Source organism: Bos taurus, chromosome 10 (genome assembly GCF_002263795.3).
Source record: "Bos taurus isolate L1 Dominette 01449 registration number 42190680 breed Hereford chromosome 10, ARS-UCD2.0, whole genome shotgun sequence".
Lineage (NCBI taxonomy): Eukaryota > Metazoa > Chordata > Mammalia > Artiodactyla > Bovidae > Bos > Bos taurus.
Genome location: NC_037337.1, coordinates 36,730,350 through 36,749,698, shown reverse-complemented (window position 1 = coordinate 36,749,698; position 19,349 = coordinate 36,730,350). Strand labels below are relative to the sequence as shown.

General features: G+C 38.7%; 2 protein-coding genes and 1 non-coding gene across 3 annotated transcripts in view; all 3 read right to left on the bottom strand.

Annotated features, from left to right (window-relative positions):
• The window catches only part of CHP1 (calcineurin like EF-hand protein 1), a 36,249-nt gene that overhangs the window by 6,192 nt on the left and 10,708 nt on the right, over positions 1 to 19,349 (bottom strand). The window contains 3 exon segments of the mRNA NM_001075576.1: positions 1,005 to 1,066; positions 8,473 to 8,600; positions 12,531 to 12,611. Coding sequence (NP_001069044.1) covers positions 1,005 to 1,066; positions 8,473 to 8,600; positions 12,531 to 12,611 — 271 coding nt within the window.
• The window catches only part of NUSAP1 (nucleolar and spindle associated protein 1), a 99,832-nt gene that overhangs the window by 70,164 nt on the left and 10,319 nt on the right, over positions 1 to 19,349 (bottom strand). Inside the window, exons 3-5 of the transcript XR_009496071.1 lie at positions 12,531 to 12,611; positions 8,473 to 8,600; positions 1,005 to 1,066 (exon numbers count right to left, since the gene is read on the bottom strand). The gene's annotated coding sequence lies outside the window, so the exon portion shown is untranslated. The remainder of the gene's footprint in view (positions 1 to 1,004; positions 1,067 to 8,472; positions 8,601 to 12,530; positions 12,612 to 19,349) is intronic.
• Positions 2,787 to 2,981, bottom strand: LOC112448626 (small nucleolar RNA U89). The gene has a single exon (XR_003037008.1). It is a non-coding gene; the product is annotated as a small nucleolar RNA U89 (small nucleolar RNA).

The window sequence follows — 19,349 nt, the reverse complement described above, 5'->3', positions numbered from 1 at the left end:
CTCTGGACCTCCAGGGAAGTCCCATGATTCATAAATATTAAAAAAAGGAAAAAGTAGAATTTTATCTCCTCCTAAACTTGTGTTTAGGAAACGGGGAGCAGGGACAGAGAAGGGCAACACTAACAGGATGAAACACCAGTCGTTGCCATTAGGACAGGGAATTGTCTATTGGGAGCAACAAAGAACAGTGAACCATGGCTCCGTGGACACTGTCCCGTGGACACTGTCCCAGCAGCAGTTCTTTGACTCTTATTTACATCAGGCCTAAGAACATACGAAAGAGCTGCATTTACCTAACTGTCATCAGAATTACCAGTAAGCTGATTTGACAATAACTGAACTATCTGATCTAAACCATCTCAAATATTTTAGTTCCAGCCTGAACTTAAAAGATATTTCAGTTCAGTTCAGTCACTCAGTCGTGTCCGACTCTGCGACCCCATGAACCACAGCACGCCAGGCTTCCCTGTCCATCACCAACTCCTGGAGTCCTCCCAAACCCATGTCCATCGAGCTGGTGATGCCATCCAATCATCTCATCCTCTGTTGTGCCCTTCTCCTCCCGCCCCCAATCATTCCCAGCATCAGGGTCTTTTCAAATCAGTCATCTCTTCACATCAGGTGGCCAAAGTACAGGAGTTTCAGCTTCAACATCAGTCCTTCCAATGAACACCCAGGACTGATCTCCTTTAGAATGAACTGGTTTGATCTCCTTGCAGTCCAAGGGACTCTCAAAAGTCTTCTCCAACGCCACAGTTCAAAAGCATCAATTCTTTGGCGCTTAGCTTTTAAACAGTGGCAACATCTGTGAGAACTCAATGGAGGCATTTCAAGTTTCCCCAGGTCATCTGTTCTGCTTTATCCTATATATGCAGGACAGGATGCTGCATACAGCAGGTGTTAAATAAAGGCTTACTGAAGGAAAGAACAATTTCTGTCCACATCACTAAGTCAGCAGGGCCCAAACACAAGCTAGCTGTGTGCATTGGAATTGTCCCACAAACCTGTAACAGCTCATCACGGGAGATCTTGTCATCTTTATCCAAGTCATACAGTCGAAAAGCAACTGGTAGGAAAAAACAAGAATTTAGTGGAAATTCAATAATGTTTTGCAGAGAAGGCAATGGCAACCCACTCCAGTACTCTTGCCTGGAAAATCCCATGGACGGAGGAGCCTGGTAGGCTGCAGTCCATGGGGTCGCTAAGAGTCGGACACGACTGAGCGACTTCACTTTCACTTTTCACTTTCATGCATTGGAGAAGGAAATGGCAACCCACTCCAGTGTTCTTGCCTGGAGAATCCCAGGGACGGAGGAGCCTGGTGGGCTGCCGTCTATGGGGTTGCACAGAGTCGGACACGACTGAAGCAACTTAGCAGCAGCAATAATGTTTTGTCCCTTCTCAAGGAACCAAGTTTATAAAGGACACCAGGCAGAAAACTGACAATGAATTAATAGTTTTTCTAAGAGCAACTGCTCTTACTTGTAGAGATTTAAAGACACTGTAACTGATTTTTAGACACTTTAAGGAATTGGGATGCACCTCATAAATGATGGCATCTTAGCATGGATGAAACACAGCCTTTCATTGGACAAATAAAAAAACTTAATAAATCGAATGTCCTTTTTCTTAACTTAGAATGTTAACCCTGCCCCCCCCACCCCCCCCACACACACACATAAAACCCAAATCCCATCAGAGATTCTGTCAGTTAGGCCGTCTCTACACAAGCCCATCAAGTCTTCTGTGCACCACCGTCAGGGAGAGTCAACAAAGGAGCCATACAGGCACCAAACAGCAGACTACAGGACATATTACTGTGGGAAAATGACCATTTCGGCAAACTCGTGTAAAATTTCAAATAACTGTCAACTACAAATTGGCACTTGCCATCTACCTCTACAAGATTAAATCATGTGCTCTGCAGCTGCTGATTTTCAACACCCTGTGAAAGTTCAGGGTGGAGAGCAGAAATGAGGTACTCTGTGCTCTGGGAAAAACTGGCAGGACAGGTCTTCAGATAGTTATATATTTTCAGGAGCCGATTTTATGAGACCAATTCTTGCATCTTCTCATATCTAGAGAAGCACTGAAATCCTTCATGGTGATGTCTGCTCCTCATGACGAGCGTTAACCTTCACAAGACTAGCAGAAACTTTCTGCAAAATATATGTGCCTGACTGCAAGTACTGCCCCTTCACCCAAATCACATATATACTGGTTTTCCCCGCTGCCTCTCTGGAGCAGTTTCTCAGAGCTATCTGAAATGCTGTGTCCCAGGCTACAGTCTTCATTTTGCCTCAAGTAAGACTTGACATAATCCTCTTCCACTTGGGAGTCCTGAAGGTAAAGAACTTGTCTCCAACAGAAAGACCAAGCATTTGGTGGTGTCCTGGCCTCTTTATGGTTCTTTCTCTTTAACATAATAGATAGATCTTTTAGAAACTAGGGTATTTGAGAGAGAGAATTCAGAACAGCAGAAATCACTCAGACAGTGTCATGTTCCTAAAGGGCTACCAAGTGAATAGTGTGGTAACACTGGATGATTTTATAGGCACTGTGAGACATCACACTGAGGACATGACTACCATACAACAGCTGAATGTTGTACTTCTGAGGCTTTCAATCACTTCAAGTATGCTGCTAAGATTTTTGGTTTTCAGTACTGAAAACCAAAAGGTACTGAAGTTACTGAAAATACTAAAAGGCCCATATCCGTTGCTTTATAGTTATCAGGATACACAGATTTATTTTTATTTATTTATTTATTTATTTTTCCCCTGGGCTGTCAGATCCAAGGTTGCGCTCACGTGGCTCGTGCCCAGCCCCACCTGTCGGCCTCCCTGCAGGCAGCTGCCGGGAACTGGAGGCAGCAGCGGACGTGGAGGCAAGGCCAGCAGGATACACAGATTTAGATCTGGTCCTTGGAATTCACAATCCAGTAGAGAACAACACACACTATGCACTTTAATACATTCTAAATGCTATCATACATACGAAATACCAGGGAACACAGCACACTGCAGATGTGTCTTTCTGGTTCAAGTAACATTTGAACAAGGTATTGAAAGATAAACAGAAATCTGATAAAGGATGGATTCTAGGAAGAGCTAACACTGAGAGCAAAGGCATGAAAACACGGATGAATATCTACAAGTTTAAACATCACCCCTTGCCTCCACCAAAAGAAAAAAAAAAGAGGGAGGAGGGTGGTGAGTCCACTAAAAGTCCAAGTAAAAATTTTAGAAAAATCCAATTTACTTTTTGTAAGGTACATATAACAATTCTCAAAGGGGGAGTAAACAAGAGAGACTTTCCCTGATGTTTGTCAGTTTTCTTTGATTTGGTTAGTTGAGTGACTATGTTTACCAAATTTGAGATTTATATGATTAGGAAGTTTCTGACTCCCAGGGAAGGGACAAGATCATAAGCATTCCACAATGAATGCGTGTTTAATACAGTATTACCAACTTGAAAAAGAACAAATGTAACGTACATGCATAAGTGTATCACTTTGCCATACACCTGAAACTAACACAACATTGTAAATCAACTATAGTTCAATATGGAATACAAATTTAAACACATGCACACACCCTCTCTTCTGCATATGCTGTTATCATTCTAAAATACCATAAAATGTGTTATTTACTAAGGAATGTTCAGGGTGATTTAGGGATAGAAATCTGCTTGCTATATAACCCATAAATACGCTTCTGAATTTCTTAATTGGGTACTGGAATAAACACATTTCTTTCTGACCAAGTATTTAGAGAACCATGAAAAGCTAATTTTTGAAACCTAGTTGCCATGGACTGAATGTTTCAAATTCTTGTGTTGGAACCATTAACCCCAAGGTGATGTTATTAGAATGTAGAACCTTTGGGAAGTAATTAGGGTTAGACTGGCTCATGAGGGTGGGGCCCTCATGATGAGATTAATGCCCTTATAAAAATAGGAGACAGGAGATCTCTTTATCCCTCTCTTTCTGTCTCCACCTCCCTCCCCATGGGAGAAGACAGCAAGAAGACTGTGAACCAGAAGAGGGGCCCTCACCAAGAACCTGACTGTGTTGGCAACCTAATCTGAGTCCAGTCTCCAGAACTGGGACAACTGTCTGCTTAGGTCACCTAGTCTATGGTATTCTGTTAAAGCAGCTTGAACAGACTAGACAGCAGCAGAGGGGTAACTAGAGAGATCATGTGATACAATCTTCTAGAAAAAACTGCAGTTAACAGTAATTTATTAACTGATTTGTATTCCCGTCAATCAGCTCTGGTCCTGAACCAGTAGAACCAGCATTTTCCCTGAGATAACTAACGGTCAAATGCCAAATGACTGAGCCATTTTGTTAGCTTCTCTCTTTCCTCTCTTCCTGTCCCTTTCCCCCATTTTTGGTCTGTGACTTGGGACTCTCCTGTCTCCAGAAGTGTAGTTTCTCACCTCTAGCCTCAGGGCTTTACATGCCATCTAATGCTGATGGCTCCCGAATGGGCATCTCCAGCTTGGATCCCTCCTCTGAGCTCCTGATGTTGACATCAGAGCAATACAGCACAGTGGTTAAGACTCTGGCTCTGCTGAGTCAGAGTCAGACTGTATCCATCATTTGCTGATGTATCCACTCATTTGCTGACGGACACCTGGATTGCTCTGACCTTTTAGCCATTGTGAATAATGCTGCTCAGTTTCTTTTTGGCTACTCTCCCAAACTCCACTTCACCAATACTCTTCATCATCCAAATAAAATGTCTTCATGCAGACTCATTTCCCGCATTACTCATTATGTGTTATAAAAAACAAATTACTTCAGAGGACAAATAGAATACCAAAATGGAAGCTTATCGACCCCTCCCTTGCTTACCATGCTCTGGAGCATTCTAAGATGGGTTGTACCTTCCACGTAAGACATTATAACCTCACTGACCTGAAGAGAATAATAAGGAACCATTCCTGGAGACAGACAGAATAGCAGCACTATGTGTGCGTGGGCCTGTGCCTACATAGGTACAGCTCAGCCTTGTTAATTGTCCTTGACATTCTTTCACTGTGGCATGAAAAACAGATAGGACAAAGCATACTCTCAGAGTTCCTGAAGAGACTGTTCTCTGATGGAAGATGGACTGTAAACAAATTTGCCTTAGTAGCAAATGTGTTGCTAGGTATATGATGTTCAGCTGTTCTCTTCAGTCTACAACAAGAAGCACCTTCTTGCTGCTTCCACAGCTCTGTGGTAAATTCAGAAAAACCAATATATAGACAGAGAAGCAGACATCAAGGACTCCTCCTGTAGCTTTGGTTTCACTGGTCTCCTTACATGAATGTGATCCTAAACCGAATTCTAATTCATGTTCAGCTTTATGTAAAAGTTGATCTGAAAGCCAAGACTAAAGTAATGGTAAAAACTATGCATAACTTGCATTTGTTATTCTACCTCACCCTAAACTGCCATTTCTGTGGCACTCTGGACTTCTCCCTTCCTAACAGAAGCTCATCCACGGCTTAGGGGGCATCCTGTCTGTCGCTGTTTCCCGACTGTCAGATATGGACAGGGAAGCACATAGCCTAAACGCCACTAAAGCCATCATGTGTCCATGAGAAGCCACACTTTGGATGAAGCAGACCCTAAGGATGGCAGAGCAGAGCAGCAGGAAAAACTTGGGTCCTTGACAACACAATCAACCCTGTCACGTGCCCTACTTCACTTGCAAAGTGAGATAATACAGCTCCTTACTGTTGAAGTCAGCTGACTCAGCTGAAGGTATCCTAGCTGATACACTAATACTATTAGTGGATACTACTACATCCACTAATGCTACTTGGAGTATTTTCTTTAGGGTCAATGCGAATTAATGAATTTGCTTATCCATTCATTCACTGATGAATACGGGTTGCTTTCTCATTTTAGCTCTTATGAATAACCACAAATGTGGATGTACAAATATCTCTCTGAGCCTCTACATATACCCTTCACTCCAGGCTCTCTGCAGGTAACATCCTGCATAACTATAACATACCATCAAAACCAGGAAACCGACAGTGGTACAACCCAGAGTTTATCCAGGCTTCACCATGTGTACATGTGCATGTGTGTGTGGTTCTATGCAATTCTATCACCTATGTAGTTTCATGTAACCACCACCACAATCAAGATACAGAGCTGCTCTATAGCCAAAGGCTCCAAGTCACATCCTATTATTTAGCATAGAATAAGGAAGTATTACTGCATCACAAAGTTGTTTTAACATTTTGTTAATTGTATTTCAATATAATTGGTTTTCTTTATAATTGTATGTGTTTCATTTTATACTTTCACAAACATTCTGAGATGAGATTGATAGTATTCACCAGACTGCTAAGGGAATTCATGACTTGAAAAAGGTAGAGCCCACGCTGTAATGGGAATTCAGGTAACGGGTCGGTATTACATCTGATAACCTTTAGAGCCTCCTCTCATCCTGGATTAGAAAAGCAAGCATAGTTTTGTAGAGCACAGAATGTCTCTTAACTGTTTTCTCCTTAACCAACTCACTGATCCACAGACACTCCCCTCCCCTCTGCAATCGTTCCAGCTGACAGCACACAGCACGCTTGCAGCCAATGGGCGACTCTGGAGTGTCTACTCCACCTGCTGAGCTGGTTCTTACCAAGAGGCAGGTGTGTCAACTATCCTAGAATTGTGCTATCTGTACTTTTCATAAAGCTGTATAACTTAATAGGAAATGAAATGTGAAAAGAAAGCTATTTTTTAAATGAAAATTAGTCTGACAGCTTTTGAAAGGCTCAAAATCAAGTCACTGAAGAGAGCAAAAAAAAAAAAAACCAAAAACCCAAACTGTTGTGAAAAGTGTGGCAGGACAAATGTAAGATGAAGGAAGAAATGTAAACACCTGGAAAATTCTATTCTCAGAATGCTTTCCGAGTACCTTTAAGTTCTCTTTCCACTGAAAAGAAACTGCAACCAGAAACCTTAGACCATACATTACAGATAGGTTCTGTGCAAAAAATGTCACACAATTCCCATCAACAGAACTTTATTAAAACAAAACAATATATACTTAAGACTGATTTGCACTGTTGTATGGCAGAAACCAATAAAACATTGTAAACCAATTATCCTCCAATTAAAAACTAAATAAATAAAAAGAAATAAATAATTCTAAAAAAACAAACCAAAACAACTCTTGGTCCTACATCCAAAGGTTGGCCAATGAATCTGTTTTTAAATATTTTAAAGTAAATTAAAATGTTAAGCCATGTATCCTTTTCTATGATCCCATGCTAAAGCCAACTTTTTCAATTATTGATCAACTCCTGGTCTGACAACACTGAATAAGAAAATAATCTCCTATACTAATGCCAGCATCAGGCAATTTGTACTAAATATACACTAAACCTCATAAAACATTAAGACACAAGGCTTTGTTTCAAACAGTTCTTAGTCTTGAAAGAAGAAAGGGAAATTCACTAATAAACAGAGTATCCAATAAATTTGAGAACAATTCATCAGAATTCTGTTTTCTTCTATATTCAATTTTGTTTGTATTCAAGTTTTTTGCTGTTCACTAAGATATATGATTTTGTAGTGAAGAAGAGCAGTGTTTTATTATTTGGGTTCAAAAACCTTTCTTGTCTTACACAACAATATTTATTTCAGTACTTCTCAAGCTCTACCTGAAATAGAGGCAGAGTGAACTCATACTCCTATGGCAAGGGAGATCTGGGCCAAGGGCTACAAATTAAAACTTTAAGTTTCATGTACCATCTTTCAAATGTATGTAAATTTAGCAGTATATCCTATAGTTTATCCATATTTGTTTCAATGTTATAAAGCCTTTTAATTTTTCTTTAAAACATCTAGTAAAAATTTGGTGGGCACCCCAGTAACAGAAGCTTGGGCAAAATCAATTCAATACAATTTCAACTTCAACTTGTGTTAAATGAAAAGAGAAATCAATTTTAATTTCTCGGAGAAGTATTATAAGGGATTAGGCAATATCCTACACAAACCAACAAAGGACAGAAGGAAATCTAAGAAGTATCCAAAGAAAGGAGGCAAGAGGCATGGGGAGAAAAATGAAATCTTTCACTAACCTGGCTGTCCACCCCTCTTAAGTGACATCCCAACATCTGTCAAATTTTAAGGTGGGCTGGATCTTTTTCACTGCTGTCACTCTAGCACTTGATGAAGATGAAGATCTGTCATCAAATCTTTACAACCTTCCTATGTGAAACCACTTAATATCCCATTCTACAGAAAAGGAAACTGCAGCCCAAAGATCTGAAGTAACCTGCCCAAAGTCATAGGGCCAAAAAGTGGCAGTGCTGGGATTCAAATCCAGCCACTTTAGCTCCAGGGTCTGAGCTCTTAACCACTGTGTTCGAATAAATAATTCCTTAGTAAATGAATGAATAAATAAATGATTTGTAAGAAATGAAAAGCAAATATTTTAAGCCAGAAGACTATCTCCTTACAGTGCAGTTTGTTGCTTCGGCTGTTGAGTGGTTCTGGTCCATTCACATCTTTGCTCTTTTCATTATCCTCAATGGGTCGGAAATGAGCCAAGGTTCTCATGAATCCCCGGAAGTTTACCTGGTCCTCTCTGATCAAGAAAGATAACAAAAAGAACATGTCAATCAAGGTGATTATTTCTTATTAATTTAATATATTAACAGTTATAGCTAGAGTGGCCTGAAGGTCCATTTAATGAAGTCTCTTTCCATATGCATGGTACTTTAGCGTTCATAAAATATTTTCAGCTAAGTCTTGCCACAGCCCTTTGAGGTAGGTATTATTATTCTTACTTTATAAATGATTAACCAGACTTAGAAAGGTAACAGGACTTACCAGAGTCAGTTACCTATTAAATTTACTTATATTTCTTTCCCCAAAGAGGACTATAAGTAGCAGCTGGGCTGTGCTATCAAACAAGCCAACACTTGAACTCACTGCTTCAGGCTCTGAAGTGAACAGCAAGTTAGCCATTTCATCCAAGTGTCTCCCTATCCACCTCGCATATCTTCCCTGCAGTCACATATACCTAGTGATATTTTAAAGTTAAGGCATATTATGCAACAACTGCTTTTGAAATAAAATTGTCACAGAATCAGTAAGTACATTTTGAAAATTCGATAAAAAGTAGAAAAATACCACTTCTAGTTCTACCAATCAGTTAGAATCATTGTTAATATATCTTCCAGTAATTCTTCTGTGCTTTTTGGAGAATTGTGAACATACTGCATATGTAATTTTGTAGCTTGCTTTTTAAAAACTTTTAGGCATGTCTCTAACCAATATAAACACTTCAAAACATTTTAACCATCTGCATAATTGTGTGGCTGTATCATGATTTTATTATTCCCTCATAGTTGGATAGATATTTTCCTCATAGTGCTTTGAAAGACCTCTTTATGTATAAAGCTTTTTGGGTACTGAAGATTAGAGAAAATCTTTTTATTGTGCCACAGTTAATCAGCAAACTTATAAGAAACAATTCTAAAACTTGAATGAATAAAGAATGCTTTTTAATATTGAAAAAGAATGTCCCATGTGAATAGTTATTTATCTAAGGCAGTCATGGAGAGAACAGATTGCCTGGTTCCTGTGGCTACCTAAAAATAAATCCTAGTCTTTGTTTGTCCCCATTGAATAAATGTTGTATATCGGGTCTCAAGCACGAGCAGACATACAGATCAGACACCTTCTAAAGGTAGAGTTCAAATGCTAGGTCATGAACCCTCTGTACTCAAAAGAATGACCTTTCATTACCTCTAAAAAATATGAATAAGAGTTGAGGAATCATGGAATGTGTAATAAGACCGGAGTCATATGCCAGAATAGGTAAATATGTATCACTGACATAGTATCTCTGAGTAAAAGGAAACTAAATACCAATGTCCTACTTTCAAATCTCATTCTATTAAAAAAAAAAACAAACAGAGACTTTCCTGGTGATCCAGTGCTTAAGAAACCACCTGCCAATGCAGGGGACACAGGTTCAATCCCAGGAGGATGCCACATGCCGCAGGGCAACTTAGCCCATACTTTAGAGCCCATGCTCTGCAATTACTGAGCCCACGTGCTGCAACTACTGAGGTTCTTAAGCCCTAGAGCCCATGCTCCCCAACAAAAGAAATCACCACAGTGAGAAGCCCGTGCGCCACAACTAAAGACTAGCCCCCGTTTGCCACAACTAGAGAAAGACCAAGTGCAGCAACAAAGACTCAGTGCAGTGAAAAATAAATAAATGAAATAAAAAAACAAAACCAAATTGAACCTGCATACGACCTAGAAGTCGAATATCTATTTGTGACAGAGCAAGAAGCAGAGGGGGGCTTGCCTCGAAGTGTAGCTCAGTGTCACCCTCAGCCTCCTCATACATACCTCGAGTACATCCGCACTCACTGTGTCCTTAACAAGAGATCAATTAATAAGATGACAGGCACCACTACAGTCACAACAAAGGTGGTCTGGCCTTTATAAAACAGCTTTCCACAGCTGCTTTGTCAAATGATCAATGTGACTAGGCAACACTAAAAAAAAAAGGTTGGCAAAATGACTCTACAGGATTTACTTTGCACTGCAAAAGGTTTGGAAACAAAACACAGCAGTGAAAGTCATCCCTGGACACAGTTCAATTCTCTGCAAGGGCTAAACAAAAGAAGTTTAAAAAAGACAAGAATTCAGCACTAAAACCACAACTGAAACAAACAGGGCGCTTCAGGGAGACAAAAAATCAGAAAATGAGGAAGAACAGACGATCACTCATGGTCAACATGAACCTGAGAAGTGCAGGTCTCGGTCTCACTGAGTGCTGTCTTCACAGGAACTGGCTGCTAGTCTTCTCTGTGACTCAGGTTTACTGAGGGACCAACTTCTCAACTTGCAAATTCCTTTGCTTTCAATTCAGAGTTCTACAATTTCCTCTCCACTTATTTTACCTGAGTGTTTTCACTGACACTTTAAGAACTGGCAACCATGTAACATTTTAAAAGTCCTCTGGGTCATATAAACAAGTCACAAGGAACCAGGAAGAGATTGTTAAAGAGATTGTTACTTAAAACAAGATTATATGATAAGCTTTATTCAGCAAAAGGTACCTAATCGATTCAGTAAATATTGACTCAGTACTTTGAAGGCAGTATATTAGGTTAAGTAAAGCATATCAAATGCCTAGTTTTAATTACACAAAGCTAAATCTGTTTGACAAAGTGTGTGTGTGGTAGGGGAACTATATCTTTAGCCAGTGTCAGAAAAGAAAAGTAATGTTCTGGATTAAAGGAGGCTAAGAATATATGACAACAACTGAGCCAGACTGGATCCTATAGTGGAGGAAGGAGATTGTTGGATAAACTGAGAAAACTGGAATATCAATAATATATTAGAATAAAATACACTATAGGGGAAGTGGATGAAGGTGGTCAAAAGGTATCAGATTCTAAGATAAATATATTCTGAGGGTGAAAATATATACCCTAGTGATTATAGATAACAACACTGAATTGTATCTTTGAAAGCTGCTGAGAGATCTTAAAAGCTCTTATTACAAGAAAAATAACTATATGTGATGATGAATGTGTTCATTAATATTATTATGGTTATCATTTTTCAATATATACATATATAAAATCACTATGTTGTACACCTTAAATTTATACAACGTTACATGTCAGTCACATTTCAATAAAGCTGGAAGAAACATATTTTATATTATTATAGCACTTGACACGACTGAGCGACTTCACTTTCACTTTTCACTTTCACGCATTGGAGAAGGAAATGGCAACCCACTCCAGTGTTCTTGCCTGGAAAATCCCAGGGACGGGGGAGCCTGGTGGGCTGCCGTCTATGGGGTCGCACAGAGTCGGACACGACTGAAGCGACTTAGCAGCAGCAGCACTTGATAGGTATGGTTAAGTATAAATTATACAATAGATGCCAGACTTCTTATGAAAAAGAATATATAGTACAATAATTTTAAAATACTGATTTACACATTTTGGATATATTGGGGTTAAATAAAATATATATTGCCAAAGTTAATTTAGCTTGTTTATCCAAAATTAATTTAACTTGTTTATTTTTACTTTTTAAAATGTGACTACTAGAAAATTTGTAGTAACTATGTATGTGGCTTGAATGATGTTTTTATTGGCTAGGACTGAGACAGAGAGCACTCACAAATGAGGCAAAATATTAACAATACAACAACAGATGCATCTGGATAAAAGACATAAAAGTGTCTGTCATACTATTTGCAAATTCTGCAACTTTTCTATAAATTTGAAATTATCTCTATAGTTTTTTAAATGTTTAGTTTTACATCAAAGATAAAGAGAGATTAAAGACAGAACTGTGAAAATGGGCTAACATACGTATTTGAAGTTTAAAACAGGGAGAGGGTAGAGATATTGTAGATATGATTGAGTTAGGAATGTCCAATAGGAGGAAGATCATGGTCTGAGATGACCCAACCAATATCAATACTCCAGATTAGCCTCCAAAAGGAAGTCCAGCACCTGCAAGGACTCACCCCTCTGGAAAGAAGGCGTTGATGATCCGGTCCCCCAATGGGTTGATGGCAAGTTCTGGAATCCGCTGAAAGTCTTCCCGGCTGCCAAGAGAATCACCTTGGGTTAGAGACCATTGGCCCTTGCATGAACTCCTTCTGTCATGCAAGAGTACAACCGAGCAAGAATATTACCTCCTGGAATTTACTTCTGTGGCAAATTATACCAAATAACTGCAAAGAATAGCACTTTAATAGCTGCCAAGTGTTTCTTGCACCAGCTCAGGAGTGGAAGAAGCCAGATTTGACTATGTCACATTCCAATGAATTCAGCACACAGGTTATGTCAGTAACGAGCAAATACTAAGCTGTCCTTGTAAATGATTCTTTGAACATGACCATTTTGCACTTAGTTATTAAGTTTGTAGAATGAACAGCAACTGCAAAGTATCAAACACCAAAGAGCTGGAACATGGGAGGAAAAATTCAGAGGGGCCTCCGTACCCTTGGTAAGAAGATATACAGCACTTAAGAAATGCAAGGAATTCTTAGATGATATTTACATCTTGGACTTCCCTGGTGGCTCAGACGGTAAAGCGTTCTCAGTACAGAACAAAATGTGATAACTGATTCCATGCTTCCTTGCTCTGATTGGACTTTTCTCCAGTGCCTTCTACAGACTAGAGCTAGAGAAGTATTTAACCCTTGAACATGGCAAGAGCAGTCATCCTCTACAACTTAAAGTCTGTTAAAGTGAGTATTGTTAATTTCCATTCACCCTATACACATCATGTGCTACTCTGTCAATACACTTTATCTCATTTTTTCATGTCAACACTTTATCTGTACCCTTTCAAAGCTGAGGAAGTTGTGAATCAGTGACACAAAGTAACCTGTCCAGTGCTACAAAGGTAAAAAGTAGAAGAACTGCAATTTAAAACTAAGTCTGGGACTAAATAACAACTCTAAGTCAAAACATATGCTGTTTTTCCTAAAAAGCCTACACTTCTTTCCCATATTAAATAAACTTTTTGAAAGAAAGGTGCTCTCCCCAAAAATGTTTAGGAACAATTTTCTTAAAAAAAAAAAAAAAAATTCCTGGGTTGATATCCTATGCCAGAAATATAAAGCTATCTACAACAGAGACAATATATCTATAAAATATCAATGTCATGAAGGACAGAGAAAGGCAGAGGCTTGTTTGAGATCAAAGAGAACTGACTAAAGAGACATACAACAGAACTCAATGCATGATCCTAGACTAGGGAAAAAAAAACAACTTGTGAAGGACATTACTGAGTCAATAGATCAATGTGGAATATGGGCCATATAGAACACAGAATTTTATACAATGCATAGAAAATGCTAAATTTCTTGATTTTGCTATGAGAATCTCCTAGTTATAGGGAATACACACTAAAGTATGTGGCAAAGTGTTAACAAGTGGTAAATCTGGGTACTGGTTATATGAAGTTCTTGGCATTATTTTTGTAACTTTTCTGTAGGTTTGCAATTATTTCCAGATAAGAAGCGGGTAAAAAGGATCTAAACTCAAAAAGATGACTCCTGCTTTCAAGACATTTACTAACAGAAGAGATAAAACATTCCTCTACATTCTCTGTACAAGATGCTAACAAAATGTTCATATTTTACCCAGGTGCCTTCAGCTCTCTCTCTCTGATCCTCTTGTGGTTTAACATTTACAGGGTGCTTAATTAAGTAATTAAACAACACCACATCTGGTGGCGACAAAGGTAAGAAATGACCTAGGGGACTAAGCGCAAAGCTCTGGTATAATAACTCTGGATTCTAATCTTCCATCATTCAAAGTAATAATTTTTACATCAATAAATGAACTAGAAGAAGACATTCATAAGATAACTGGGTTGCTTAAAATTATTAAAGAAAATTATGGAGGTCGTGATTATATAATTCAACAAACATGTACTAAGCTCTTATTACATAATATGTTCTGTAATACAAAGTCCACACTATCAACACAATGTAAGCTCCTCTTGTTTGACAGTGGTTAAGAAACAATAACTACTTCCTTTTAAAAGAAGATTAAGGCTAATGTGAATTGCAAGGCCACATACCTCAGTTTAATGTCTAACTGCTGCTGCTAAGTCGCTTCAGTCATGTCCGACTCTGTGAGACCCCATAGACGGCAAGCTTAAGTAATTGTCTAACAAGCTTAAGTAATTTTAGTTGCAAAAAGACAGTTTAAAATACCAGGTCTAGTGTCAAGTGGTGAGTTCACAATCTAGCCTAACTCTGTCAGTCTCCATGAGGAATCTAGTCGTGGATTTCCAACATCAGTAAAGTTCTAAACCCTGTCTTTTGACATTTTTTAACTCTACTCTTAGAATTTAGATTGTATATACAATGACGTCTCTAAGATCAAGGGGAATACTGTTGAAAATATCAATACAAAAATAAGAGTATTAAGAAACAGTTTATAAACTATTAAACAATATACAGTTTATTATTGTTGACTGTTCTTGATAAAACGATCTTGGTTTTCTGTTTTATAATAGAATTTTTCATATAAAGTGCCAAAGTTCTAAATCCAGTCTTTGCTACTTATTTTAGTATTCTAGGGCCAGTCACTTATTTGCAAAGCTGCATCTGACTTTTGGTTGAGAAAGTGATCACACACACGTTACCTCCTCTCATTCTCTAAACCCCTCTGAAATGTCAGTAAAATTTTACACATGGGAATACAGCCATGACATAAACAATCAGGGTGGGAGGAATATGTTAGTAGACAAGGAATTCTGACAAATTCTGGAAGTTAGAAAACAGACACAAATGTAGTGATAAGTCAAAGTAGAAGGGTTGATAGCCATTCTGCCCTGCAGCCTCAGCAAGGCACCACACTCAGAATTGCCAGGCGAGGGAAGTATTAACAGCATTCAGGGAAATTAATTACCAGAACTTTTAAAGAATGGGCCAGCTGCCCACTGCTGCCAGCACCCATCCCAGGAACATAAAACCATTTGTCCCCAGGATAAAAATGGGGAGCTGCTACGGAAAGAAACTGGAAGAGCCACCTGGGCAGGGTTTTGGCCAAGTATGGGAGGCTGGCTCCCCAGGACCACAGTCCTTTCATTGGGGGAAGAGAACTGCAAATCTGTCCCCTTGCTCCCTAACCACACGCCCTAAAGAAAGGTCTACCAACTTACTGGTCCTGCTCAGAGTATAGACGGCTTGTCGTCAGTCCTTCCATCCAGGGAAAGCCCTGTGAGAAACCAACCACAAACAAACCTATGCCCATTTTCTACATTACCCCATCCAGGCTTTTTCATAAATAGGAATGGACAATTAAGGCTCACCAGCATTTTGGAAAAATCAATAACATAAAAGAGTAAGATCAAGATGAAAAGCATGTGTGTATGCTCAGTTGTGTTTGACTCTTTGCAACTCCATGGACTGTAGCCTGCCAGGCTCCTCTGTCTATGAGATTTTCTAGGCAAGAATACTGGAGTGGGTTGCCATTTCCTCCTCCAGGGGATCCTCCCCATCCCAGGATTGAACATGCGTCTCCTGCATTGGCAGGCAGATTCTTTACCACTGAGTACCTGGGAAGCCCCAAGATGAATAGATGTAATGATAATTCAGGGAACAAAAGAGAGTTTGAAATATTCTAATAAGTAACCCAATAGACATTTGATAAGTTTTGGCAACTATAAAACAAATATAAGCTACTACGATAGAGCAGAGGTCAGAGAACAAGAAAGTTTCTTGGAAATTAAAAATGTGATTGTAGCCAAGTTCATCAAAAGGTCTATAACATAAATTTGAGGATATCCTCCAGAAAGCAAAGGAAAAAAACCAGTCAGAAAACATGAGAAAACTGAGTCATGATGGTCCAATAGCCAACTAATAAAGGCATAAAAATCAATAAGAAAGAAGAGGGGGAGGAAATAAATAACAGAAGAAAACTTTCCATTCAAAGGGGTATTTTTAGATTGAGAAAGTTCACCTGATACCAAGCAATGAATAATGAAAAATAACCCACAAAAAGATATAATTTTGTGAAATTTCAGAACATCAGGAAGATATATTTGAAGCTTTCAAGAGAGTAAAAAAAAAAAAGATTACCTACTGTAATAAAAAAAATGAGAATTAGATTGGCATCATGGTTCTCATCTGTGAAACTCCATTATGGAATGACTGAGAGCACTCTGTACAAAGCAAGAGCTTATCCAGGATACTGAAATCATCTATCCTCTGGATAAAGTCAAACAAGAAAATGAATCTCAAAGGCACTCAGTTTTTAAGCAGATAAATGGCTACCACTTAGGACACAATCTCTTAAAAATTACAGGTAATCTTTTTAAAAGTGATAATATAACAACACGGCCAACTAGTAGTTTCAGTAATAACTTCCTTGCAGAGTTTAACTGGTCTGTACTGCTCCCTAGAGTCAATTTAACCTGCATGACTTAATACCCAGGAATATTTTTCATCATGGTATTACATCAAAGAAAATATCTGACGAAGATCCAATGTTAAACTTGCTCAATGCACAGGATATTTTTAAAGTAAACTTTTAAAGAGGTATAACATACATACAGGGAAGAGTACAAATCACAAGCATTCAGTATGATGACGTTTCACCAGTGCAGATTATAACCAGCACCCAAATCAAGGATTCAATCACAATCAGGACCCAGATATTGTCCTTCCTTCCTTCATGCTCCCTTTGTGTCTATCTGCTCCCCAACCCAAAGGGTAGTCATTATCCTGACATCTAACCCCACAGATTAGATCAGTACCAAGGATATTTAAACAAAAGATATCTTCTTTGTATTCAGAAAATGGCCAGGCTCTCACCTTGACCTGTCCTACAAAGGACCATTTCAGGGCATCTTATGGATCCAGTTGCCTTTTCAAAGGTCACTTCCACTTTTTCAAGGATATTTAAACAAAAGAAGCCTTCTTTGTATTCAGATAATGACCAGGCTCTCAGCTTGACCTGACCTACAAAGGACCATTTCAGGGCACCTTGTAAGACCCAGTTGCCTTTTCAAAGACCAATTTCAATGGCAGAGATAGAAATATTTCACTCAAAATAATGACACCTGAAGAAAGTAAGATTTGTGAAGTTACAGTACATGAAATATCAATCTGAAGATTACCAATCATTTTAACTTAATACCTATGGGTAGGCCATGGATGTAGTATTTTATAAAACATACTTTGGAGTTGAACCTTTGAAAGCACTTTGTTGAAGCTCCATTTCTAACCAAAGCCTTCCATAGTTTCTGCTTCATGTTCCCACAGACTGACACTTTTAAAAAAGGAGTACAGAATGTCTTGGACAGTACACTATAGTCTCTCACTCTGGAGAATTTGGCTTCAAGCCCCAGACATAGAGCATCTTGGGAGAAGAAAGTGAAGAAAATATAGAAGAAAAAAATTTCTCCTAATAACTTTCTTAGGAAAGTGGGACCTGTTACAGGTTAACAAAAGACTGGAGGTAACTTGTATTCAGCTGAGTACCCTGATGGGTTATTGAAAGGTCAAGACAGAACTTGAGCTGAGTCTGGCACTAAAGGCAGTAAAGGAGGCAGCTACATCACTCTATTACCATAAAAGAATCTGGAAAAAAAGAAAGAATTTTGAGTTTACCAGGTATTCTCTAAGGCTAGAATGAGAGAAAGGGGAAGACAATCTAACAAGATGGCCAGAGGCTGAGATGGCCATTGTCAGGAGGCACAGCCAGTGTGAAATTCCTGACAATGGGTGGGTACAACAAAATGATTTACATACTTAGTTGCCCCTTGAACATGGTTCCATCTCTGTGCGGATTTTTTCAATAGTAAGTATCATAGTATTACAGGTCCGTCATTGGATGCCTCTGTGGATGTGGAACTGCGTACACGAAGGGCAGACTACAAGTTATTCTCAGATTTGACTGTGCAGAGGGCCACCATCTCTAACTCTGCCTTGTTCAAGGGTTGACTGAAACATGCCAGTTGTCTACCATGTAGTACAACAGGGTAATTTTCTCTTGCACTCAAGGTGGCTTGGGGTTTTCCCCACATTTTGATCCACATCCATGACAGAGATCAAAGCACAGAATTTAGACCAAGCACTTTGTAAAGCTGAACACAAAAAAGTCAGCTAGATCTAGGTAACCACGAAATAAAAAATTATCCCATCACTTCCTACCAGCTTTTCCTCTACCAAGAATTTGTAGAAACCAGAAGAGAAACAGTGTCTACTGCATTACAGGTATTTAATAGATAGGCATCAAATGAGTGAGTCAGTTCACTGGCTTTTCAGAGAGTGTGAAATTACATTTTAGGGGCTGAGCAAATATTGCCTACATTTTAAGGAGCAGGTAACACTAGCTGACACGTGAAAAGTTTTACCTTTTCTGAGGAAAAACAGCTCCTTTTACAAAAGATGTTCCATTTTTTTCCCAGCAAACCATGAAAGTGATTAAAATATACACATTTATAAATAACTACTTTCTAGAAAAAAGAAAAGGACACAAAACTAATGTGAATTCTATATCTTCACTTAATGGTTAAATCTTAATTTATGAGAAAGACATAATCCCAAACTCTAGTAAATTATTCAAGTATTTGGGCTTATGGAAATATAGATATTCTAATCTGATTTATTTTTCAAGTACAAATATATATAGTCTCTTCAGCAAATGTTGCTGGAACAGCTAGATATCCACAGGTCAAAAAATAAAGTTTGACTCTTATATTTCTTTCTATTGCTACACACACAACACTGCTTTGTTGTTGTGTCTTGTGTTGTTGTTTTTTTTTTTTGCCACACTGCACAGCGTGTGTGATCTAGTTCGACCACCAGGGACTG